Consider the following 11,192-nt stretch of genomic DNA (forward strand, 5'->3'; position numbering starts at 1 on the left):
TCATGACCTAAAGTGATACTTTATGATGGTTCATCCATCATCCCATCGGGATACAGCTTTGGCTTGCCTCCAGCATCTCTCCCGGGTCTCAGTTATATGATGGAAACTCTGCTGATGTTATTCAAAATATCCAAATGGGAGGCACTTCCCCCCTTGCAAAAAAATGAAAATATATCTTTTACCATAGCTGCAAAATCTGCCAGTGTTGTTTACAAAAAATCGAAGTTGAGGTAGTTTCCCCCCCCCATAAAAAGTGAAACATCTCCATCAAAGCTTTTTGATGCTTGTTGAAATCAATGTTCTAAGTGCTTCTTTGGTACCCAAAACCTCAAAAGGATCTTTTGTGGAAGCAAAAACTGGACTTTGTCAAATAAGATGCTATTGTTTTATTTAGTGTTCTGATAACAACATGTTTGGATAAGCCAATCTCCTACTTGGGTCTCTTGAGGAAGGGGTTGGATTAGGATAAGGAATAGAACAAGGATTAACAGTATCGTGGCGGGCCTGGGGCCTACTTCACACCTTGACAAAACAATGGGGGATTCTTCTCTACCTCTCTTCAGAAAACTAAATCTGAGGCACCGGTCAAAAGGCACCAGGAAGGAACTTGAGTGAGGATATGGTTCAAATCCCATTTTGTTGAGGTCTCATTCGGTCCTGGGACAGTTAATGTAGCGCATTATACATTTATCGATTTCATTGAATTTTCAAATTGGCCATTTGTCTTCATCATGTCTACTAGTGTGGCTATCAGTAGCTTAACGCGTCGTCGCCTGACCAAAGGGATATGTTAGTATTGAGTTTGTAGATAGTTTCTGTTGCTGATCCTGCGATGTGTTATATGTCTGTGTGTTCTAGTGCATCCATGGACCTGTGAACTGTGACTTGAAGCAGATTCGGGTTCGGATAAACAAGGATATGTCTGAGGATATGTCCCGTACAATGAGCATGATAACTGAAATAAGTGGAAGTGATGTGGATTTATTCAGAACTCTTGCTTCTTCAACTGGTAAACTCGGCTAACTATGCAAAAATTTGTAAACAATGCATGTTAATCAGTTGAAATATTTTAGGTTTACACATTGACAGCTAAGAAAAGTGTGGTTATAGAATAGGAAATGAACCTGTTTTGGTCAGAGTTGACGGAGGTTGCAAATTGATACCAGCCATTTTGAAGACAAAGTTTGTTCAAAATGATCCAACATTTGTGATGATGATCGAACGGCATACCCAATTAATGCCAGTCATGCATGCTTTGACAACTCTTATATTGTCCTCTTAAGGCCGACCGGTATGCCTTAATCAAATCAAAAATTTAAAATTTGTTAAAAAATTTAATTGCTTAATTTGTACTGAATATAAATTTCAACATTGCAGTTGTGGAGTCAGATATAGAAATACTATACATACCAAGTTTTAGCAAATTTGCATGCATGCATAACTGTACTTTTCCTGACCCACCAGAAAATATGATGGTGTAACCCTTTAAAGCTAAGCATTCGATTTGTTCTTCTCTGAAGTACCCTGAAGTAACTCTAGGTCTAATCTTTCTCTCTTACCTATAGCTGCTGATCCACTACCACCAGTCGCCCAATCATATTACCCAGTCTCGACGACGCCGTACCTCGTCCCCACGTCACATGAACACATGAACAACTGCATACCAGACGACAGCGTGGACGAGGATGACTTACCACTGCCGCCTCCACCAATCGATGCAGCGTTCGAAGAAGAGTCACGACAGTATCAAGAATTTTTGAAACGGGAGGAAGGACGATCAGTTTTGAAAGGAGGAGGTGAGAAAATACTTTTAGAATCTGGCATTAGTGATACAGTTCTGTTCAAAAGTAACCTTGAATGCTGTATGCAATACTCCATTCTGCTGTCATCTGTAGTGCAAGTTTTGCCCCCAGCTAGAAATTTAGGCCTGCGTCTTGGAGCCAAGATAGAGTTTATGTTTCCTTTGAAAACCACGACCAGGATCCATGCGCAGATGCTACAGATGGAGTGCAGTGTTTCATGTTGCAAGCAAGGTTAATTGTGAACAGGACAGTACTGGTCATTTGAAGCTGTAGGTGACCTCTTTGGCCATATTGAAACTTTGCTTCAGTAGTAACATGTTTACTAGTATGCCGGTAGTGGCTTGTGGCATGCTTTTGAATTAACACTTTGGCCATTTTGAAATATTCGCTTCAGTAGTAACTTCTTTTGTAGTCAGGTTTGAAGTTGGTAATGGCTAATGGCATGCTTTGAAACTAATATCCTGCACTACCATTCCCTAATTAGGGCCATGGAGTGACATCATTCTTGCATCTGTTTTTGACGTCAGTCCGTCTTCTTGATCCTGCTGACATCACCCGCAAAGTACGCTACATGTGGGTAGTGCCATGGTTGACGTCGCTCGACCTAACTACTGCCATTGTTTTACAGACAGTTTAGTGTGTCAGGTGGGTGAAGGTCATGAATTTGATGTCCAATATGGCATCTTTACTGGGATGATGTCATCTGCATGGCCTCTGATGATAATACACATTACATCTAAACCTCCCCATTAACATTGCTCCCTTTTTGCATGTACATTACCTCATGATAATAATTTGAAAAGTGATGAAAATATTCAGCATATGTATAGCACTTGTACTCGTTGAGTCACATTAGTCTCGACTCGCAAGCGATGGTAAATAGAAGTCCTGTACGAAAATCAAATATCATGAAATGAAGCATGTTTCTGCTGGCTGGCAGACTTGTCCCCCTTTTTAGGGGGACTTTCAGGTTCCAATTCTGAGAGCACTAAAGTGTTGCAGTACAATGTAAGCCATCATTGTATGATGTCTTCGGCAATATCAGGAGTATAAACATTATAAATGAATTTCTTTAGACATGTTAGATGTTGATTGCAGCATGATTTTGCTGGCTGAATTGTCTTGGCTTCTTAGGATCAGATCTTTTGTGGTCATGGAACGTTTCATTTATCCGATATCTTAGAATATTTATCTGTATTATCTGCAGTGTACTTTTGTCAGCACTTGTAGTAATTCATCTTGTTTGGTAGTGGTTGTTCAATGGCATTTGTTAATCGTTAAGGTTAGATATTAATGCACTTTCTCGAGTGATCGTATTGGTATCCCTCGTTAGCTCACCTCTTAGCAGAGGTGAGCTTATCCCATACCGTGGCGTCCGTCGTCCGTCGTCGTCGTCGTCGTCGTCGTCGTCGTCGTCGTCGTCGTCCGTCGTCCGTTAGCAGGGCACGTTTCGTAACTGTTAGGGCTATTGAGTTGAAACTTAGTAGACATGTACCCTTATGTAATGACACCTTGGAGACCAAGTTTCGGTCCGATTCGTTTCATGGTTTGGCCACCAGGGGGCCAAACGTTAAGAGTGAAAATATGCAATATCTCCCTTAATAGTAGTCGGGAAATTTTGAAAAAAATATGGTAGGTACTTCTAGCAAAGGTGCATCATATATCCTCCGGGTTTTTGATTTGACCTCCTTTTCAAGGTCACAGAGGTCAAATGGTGTAAATTGGCCGTTAGGATGTAACGATGGCACGTTTCTAAACTGCAATGACTATTGATACCAAATTTGGTACACATTTATCCCTTAGTCAGGTGATCTCAGGGACCGAAGTTTGGTCCAATATGATTCACCACTTGACCACCAGGGGGCAAAATCCAAAAACCTTAAAAATGTGATTATTCCTTAACTTCTTGCCCGATTGCCACCAATTTGATATCATGGGTACATCTAACCACCATACAGTATATGTCACACAGGTTTTTAATTTGACCTTCTTGTCAAGGTCACAGAGGTCAAATGGCGTAAATTCGCTGTCAGGCCGTAACTATGGCACGTTTCTTAACTGCAATGACTATTGATCACAAATTAAGTACACATGTACCCCTTGGTCAGGTGATCTCAGGTACCGAAGTTTGGTGCGATCTGATTTGCCGTTTGGCCTCCAGGGAGGGGGCCAAATCCTAAATTCTTCAAAATGCCATTATTCCTAGTAATGACTTGCCCGATTGGCACCAATTTTATATCATAGGTACATCTAATTCTAACAACCATTCAATGTGTCACCCGGGTCTTCTTTGATTTGACCTACTTTTCAAGGTCACAGAGGTCGAATGTACTGTAAATTGGCCATTTTGGGGAAATTGTAATTGCTTGGACCTACATCAAACCTAACACTACGTGACACAATACCATGCTCTTTATCCATCTTTCCTCCACATGAGGTGAGCACAATGGCCCTGGCCATTTCATTTATATTAGCAATAGTAGTGTTTAAACAATATTCCTCATGTCTCTTAACTTGAATCTTAATCTGTAGCTCATGTCTAATCCAGGGATTGTTTCTGCATCAGCTGTGCAGGGTTGAGTTTTTCCCTCCTTTTCACCGTACAATGCCAAATTATTTGAATTGCCGTGCATCACTCCTTAGTCTCCTAATTCACTGCCGATCAGATGTGCTAGATCAGGCATCAGGACACATTGGGTGATATGAATAAAGACTAGCAAATGCTTTTACTTCAGTTTTCTACAGAAAGGCCTTGTGTAAATGTACATAGAATCTTAGATAAAAGCATTTGCTAGTCTTTATTCATATCGCCCATTGTTACAACCATAGCACACACACCAGAATCGTCCAGCTTTTCCATTACATTGTTATAACCATAATACACACACACACATACGTGTATAAGGTGGCAATTGGGGACGTTAACTCTAAACCCCCTAAATGTGGACCACCTTAATCTTAGGGCTACAAGATAATAACTTCTCATGAAGTAACATTAGACTATAAGGTATCTGTCTGATAAATTTGATTACTAATTTGACCATTTAAACAGGTACGTCCCACATTGTCAATATGGGGACACCGGGTGCACAAATACATCCTCATCATATGTGGACATTTGGAGTACAACACACACTGTCAATATGGGGACATAAGGTGCACAAATACATCCTCATCATATGTGGACATTTGGAGTACAACGCACACTGTCAATATGGGGACACCGGGTGCACAAAAACATCCTCATCATATGTGGACATTTGGAGTACAACACACACTGTCAATATGGGGACATAAGGTGCACAAAAACATCCTCATCATATGTGGACATTTGGAGTACAACACACACTGTCAATATGGGGACATAAGGTGCACAAAAACATCATCATTATATGTGGACATTTGGAGTGTATCAACTGAAAGAAAATATATGGGGACATTTTTATTTCGGCTAAAGTGCAACAGGGTGCAAAATAAGTCTGAAAACGTCATTCGCCTACCAAATCATTAACCAGAACGGTTGACAATACGTGGCTATTATTGGGTCCTGCATTCCTAGGATACCCATTCCTATTACACCGGGCATAGGCCTGCGTGCTGAATTTGAGTGTTCAACATTCGCTGGTAACACCTCACATCATAAGCACAGTGCATGCGATAGAAAATGCCTATTTTTGTGGTGCCTGCCCCAAGGTTGTGACAGTCCTAACGGAGAACACCGTAGTTGAAGACTATGAAGTCCTGGTTGTGACATTGCCCGCCTTCCGGTTGTGACTACACAAAATTGTAAGAGTCTTGCTGGAGACACCGCCCCAGGCAAAGCAGAGGGGGAGCTTAGCGGAACACCCTGTATAAGGGTTAGAGTGGAATTGGTGAAATGCCAGAGTGGTGGTCAGGCCTATAAAGGTTTTTGTTGAACTACTCCCCCCCTCCCCCCACATGGCCTGACTTACAAACTGACAGGATGACCGATATGATATAGACACATGATAAGGACAGTGAGACATTTATTGAAAATAAGATAATTGTAGGCCCGGCGATTCTTGAATGATTTATAATGATTGAGCAGTATGAAGAATTTTGGGTTATTCATAATAAAAACTGCATGGTGAGGGCCATTAAAAAGGCAAAGGGTGGGGCAAAACAACCTCAAGAGACAGAGGAGACCGGCCGAAGGCTGTAGCAGTCCTAATGGAGAATACCGTAGTTAAAGTCCTGGTTGTGACATTGCCCGCCTTCCGGTTGAAGACGATGAAGTCCGAAGCACAGAGGTAACTCCTGCTGTAGCGTGATTGGCTCTCCAGATAAGCTGATTGGCTGACGTTTGTGCAACCGAGTATGCAAACTGACCTTGGATGGCATAGTCATTAGCTATCTGGTAGGAGAGGGCAAAGACGAAGAAAAACGAGTGAAAATTACAATAGGGTTTAAAGAAGATCCACAAATGCATTTCTCCCAATACAGGTATTATATGTTTTTTACCAATTAAATAGGATAGACAGTAATTGACCATCCTGTGCAGACTAGTGGGGACTCTATTCCCACACTATGTATTTGCATAGAAATAGGATCATAACTCCATCATGGTATTTCAGGACAAAGGATCATATCTCCGTGGTATTCATGGACATAAGTTTCAATGCCTGAAGAAGGCCATGAAAAAGGCAACGGCCGGTGGGGCAAAATCACCACAAGAGACAGAGGAGACCGGCCCAAGGTTGTGTCAGTCTTAATGGAGAATACCGTAGTTGAAGTCCTGGTTGTGACATTGCCCCCCTTCCGGTTGTGACTACACAATATTGTAAGTCTTGCTGGAGACACTGCCCCAGGCAAGGCAGAGGAGGAGCTTAGTGAAAAACCCTGTAAAAGGGTTAGCATGGCTAACCCGAGTGGAATAAGAGAAGTGCCAGAGCGATGGTAGGACAGAAAGGATGTCCCCATTTGATTGGCAGGGAATGGGACACATCCGTGCATGCACTTACAAAGGAAATTAGTTTTGAGGTACCTTTTCCCAAATCATTGTTGCATTCGATTGTAGTTTTCCATACTACATGTACATATAAAAGCGCCAACCAAATGCTATAGCCGATCAATGTTGCCCTCACTATGAATCCTGGTGCAATTGATCATCAAAATCACTCATTTTTTGTTGACTTATAAGCACATGTACCAAATACCGAATATAACTGCACCAAAATTATAAGCACAGGGCATGCGATAAAAAAGTGCAAAAACACGGCATACCTACTCTACCTATTTTGTGGTGCCCCCTCGAGGTTGTGAGAGCGGGAAGAGACCGTCCAAAGGTTGTGACAGTCCTAATGGAGAACACCGTAGTTGAAGAATATGAAATCCTGGTTGTGACATTTTTATGACTAGAAGTGCACTGACTTGTTTAGTCAGTAAGCCTATACACCGACTCATGGAAAAAATAAACGGACACCAATTTTTCATAACTATCTCCGTGAGAATAGGTTAATGTACCAGGGAATGTATCAAAATGTACATTAAAGCAAATACTCCTGGTGTGTGAACCAGAGACTGTTATTTTTTGCCCACCTACTATGTTCTTAGTACAATTTTTAGAAATATTCACCCAAACTGTTGCAAAACTAGTTTACTTTTTCCTTGAGGGCCATTAATAAGGCAAAGGGTGGGGCAAAACAACCACAAGAGACAGAGGAGACCGGCCCAAGGTTGTGTCAGTCCTAATGGAGCATATCGTAGTTGAAGTCCTGGTTGTGACATTGCACGCCTTCCGGTTGTGACTACACAACATTGTAAGTCTTGCTGGAGACACCGCCCCAGGCAAAACAGAGGAGGAGCTTAGTGCAAAACCCTGTAAAAGGGTTAGCATGGCTAACCCGAGTGGAATTAGTGAAGTGCCAGAGCGATGGTAGGACAGAAAGGAGGTCCCCATTTGATTGGCAGGGAATGGGACACATCCGTGCATGCATAATTTTTTTTGAGGTACCTTTTCCCCAATTATAGTTGCATTTGCTTGTAGTTTTCCATAATACATGTATAAGCGCCACCCAAATGCTACAGCTGATCGATTGCACCAGGATTCATAGTGAGGGCAACATTGATCATCGAAATCACCAGTCACATCATTTTTTAATTGTTGACTTATAAGCACATGTACCAAATACCGAATATAACTGCACCAAGATTATAAGCACAGGGCATGCGATAAAAAGTGCAAAAATACGGTATGCCTATTTTGTGGTGTCCCCTCGAGGTTGTGAGAGCCGGAAGAGACCGTCCCAAGGTTGTGACAGTCCTAACGGAGAACACGTACAGTAGTTGAAGAATAATATGAAATCTTAGTTGTGACATTTCCCGGCTTCCGGTTGTGACTACACAAAATTGTAAGAGTCTTGCTGGCAACACCGCACCAGGCAAGGCAGAGGAGCTTAGTGGAACACCCTGTATAAGGGTTAGCATGGCTAAACCCGAGTGGAATTGGTGAAATAGTGATAGTCTGGCCTATAGAGGTGGTGGTCAAGCTACTCCCTCCGCATAGCTGGACATACAAACTGACAAGATGACCGATATGATATACTAGTAGACATGATAAGGACACTGAGTGACATTTATTGAAAATAAGATAACTGTAGGCCCGGAGAAACTTGAATGATTTATAATGAGTAGCATGAAGTATTTTGGGTTATTTACAAGAAAAGTTACATGATGAGGGCCATAAATAGGCACAGGAGTGGGGCAAAACCGCCACAAAAGACGGAAGAGACCGTGCCAAGGTTGTGACAGTCCTAACGGAGAATACCAAAGTTGAAGACGATGAAGTCCGAAGCACAGCGGTAACTCCTGCTGTAGCGTGATTGGCTCTCCAGATCAGCTGATTGGCTGACGTTTGTGCAACCGAGTATGCAAACTGACCTTGGATGGCATAGTCATTAGCTATCTGGTAGGAGAGGGCAAAGACAGAGAAAAACGAGTGAAAATTACAATAGGGTTTAAAGAGGATCCACAAATGCATTTCTCCCAATACAGGTATTATATGTTTTTTACCCATTAAATAGGATAGACAGTAATTGACCATCCTGTGCAGACTAGTGGGGACTCTATTCCCACACTATGTATTTGCATAGAAATAGGATCATAACTCCATCATGGTATTTCAGGACAAAGGATCATATCTCCATAATATTCATGGACATAAGTTTCAATGCCTAAAGAAGGCCATGAAAAAGGCAACGGGTGGGGCAAAATCACCACAAGAGACAGAGGAGACCGGCCCAAGGTTGTGTCAGTCCTAATGGAGAATACCGTAGTTGAAGTCCTGGTTGTGACATTGCCCCCCTTCCGGTTGTGACTACACAATATTGTAAGTCTTGCTGGAGACACTGCCCCAGGCAAGGCAGAGGAGGAGCTTAGTGAAAAACCCTGTAAAAGGGTTAGCATGGCTAACCCGAGTGGAATAAGAGAAGTGTCAGAGCGATGGTAGGACAGAAAGGATGTCCCCATTTGATTGGCAGGTAATGGGACACATCCGTGCATGCACTTACAAAGGAAATTAGTTTTGAGGTACCTTTTCCCAAATCATTGTTGCATTCGATTGTAGCTTTCCATACTACGTATAAAAGCGCCACCCAAATGCTAAAGCCGATCAATGTTGCCCTCACTATGAATTATGGTGCAATTGATCATCAAAATCACTGGTCACATTATTTTTTGCTGATTTATAAGCACATGTACCAAATACCGAATATAACTGTACCAAAATAATAAGCATAGGGTATGCATTAAAAAAGTGCAAAAACACGGCATACCTACTTTACCTATTTTGTGGTGCCCCCTCGAGGCTGTGAGAGCCGGAAGAGACCGTCCAAAGGTTGTGACAGTCCTAATGGAGAACACCGTAGTTGAAGAATATGAAATCCTGGTTGTGACATTGCCCGGCTTCGGGTTGTGACTACACAAAACTGTAAGAGTCTTGCTTGCGACACCGCACCAGGTAAGGCAGAGGAGCTCAGTGGAACACTCTGTATACCCGGGCCGGTATAAGGGTTAGTATGGCGCGAAGAAGGAAGAAGAGGAAAGGACCCGATCGACAGTTTCCAAATGGGGACGTCCCAGTTTGCTGGAGGGTCTGCGGTTGTACTAGTATTTGGTGCCATTTGGGGACATGAATCCGTATTCGTCCATGCAAATGCGGACTCCCGCCAAGTGGGGACGTCCCCCTTTGGAAACCTGCAAATGGGGTCCTAACAACTTGCTCTTCTTTGTACAGGTATTCTACGCAAAGTCCACAAATTGATAGGCTCCATATACATGTAAGTGGCTTAGAAGGACCAACCCGGTGTAAAGGTAATAGAAGTCCTAGGAATGTAGGACAACACACAATAGCCGGGTATTGTCCTCGAATGGTTTTGCTGTGGTTAGCTATAATCTTCAACAAAGGAACTCCGCGACTCTATTCACTCTAACAAAAGGAACGGACCTAGATTCCTGGGGGACTTGCATTTCTGTTACACTGGTCTATGCCATACAAATGGTGGCAAAATGTACATGTCTGTGTGTGTCCCCATTCGTGCGATGAAAAACAGTGTGTCCCCATTTGCCACCTTATACACGTATGTGTGCACTTGGATTGTCTACTTCGGAGGATAAGGGTCAATAGCAAACAATAGCAAAATGAGAGGGCCAATTTTAGGGACCTATATGCCTACCTTCACTGTTATCGAACTGTTTGCCGAATATTTTTCGTCACCATGACATAACATGCCAGTATAAGTATTTTCTGTCAAATTGGGATCAACCATATTTTATCCCACAAATGGGGTCACGCACCCATTTGACAGGATCACCCTGGCTAAAGAATACTCCATCGAGCCACGGGGCCTCCCACCTCTCCGCAGACCCGTCATCGAGCTTCGTCAGATTTTACCTCTACCCGCGTTTAAAATGGCCGAACCTCCAAAATGTTTGGAAGGAGTCGTATTCAAAGATGAAATAAGTATTCAAAGATGAAATAAGCGAACAATCTATCGGGTATGTTAAATTACCTTTTTCATCTGGTACATAGATATTTTTTGTTCAATTAAATGTATAAATTCTTTTTGTGAGTGGTTTATATATTTTTAACTCAGCCTTTCAAAAGATTGAGCCAGCTTTGTTGTGATTTGTATGAAAAGGGGATACAAATCACAACATGACCGGCTCGATATTTGAAAGGCCAAGATAGAAATAAATAAACCACTCACCAATTCAATTTGCACATTGAAATGAACAGAAAATATCCAGCTACCAGATGAGCAGTTGTAAATTTAACATACCCGGCAGATTCTGTGCTTATTTCGCTTTGAATGCGGCTCCCGCTGATATCCGTCATTTTAAACGCCTGTAGAGGTAAAATATGACGCGGCT

At 42.3% G+C, this 11,192-nt stretch overlaps 1 protein-coding gene across 5 annotated transcripts in view; it reads left to right on the forward strand.

Moving 5' to 3' along the window:
• LOC135494247 (unconventional myosin-XVI-like) overlaps positions 1-11,192 on the forward strand; it is a 145,768-nt gene that overhangs the window by 102,664 nt on the left and 31,912 nt on the right. For all 5 annotated transcript variants that reach the window (XM_064782096.1, XM_064782099.1, XM_064782098.1 and 2 more), the window contains one exon: positions 1,566-1,796. In XM_064782096.1, the coding sequence (XP_064638166.1) occupies positions 1,566-1,796 (231 nt within the window). The remainder of the gene's footprint in view (positions 1-1,565; positions 1,797-11,192) is intronic.

The sequence above is a fragment of the Lineus longissimus genome, chromosome 10, assembly GCF_910592395.1.
Source record: "Lineus longissimus chromosome 10, tnLinLong1.2, whole genome shotgun sequence".
Lineage (NCBI taxonomy): Eukaryota > Metazoa > Nemertea > Pilidiophora > Heteronemertea > Lineidae > Lineus > Lineus longissimus.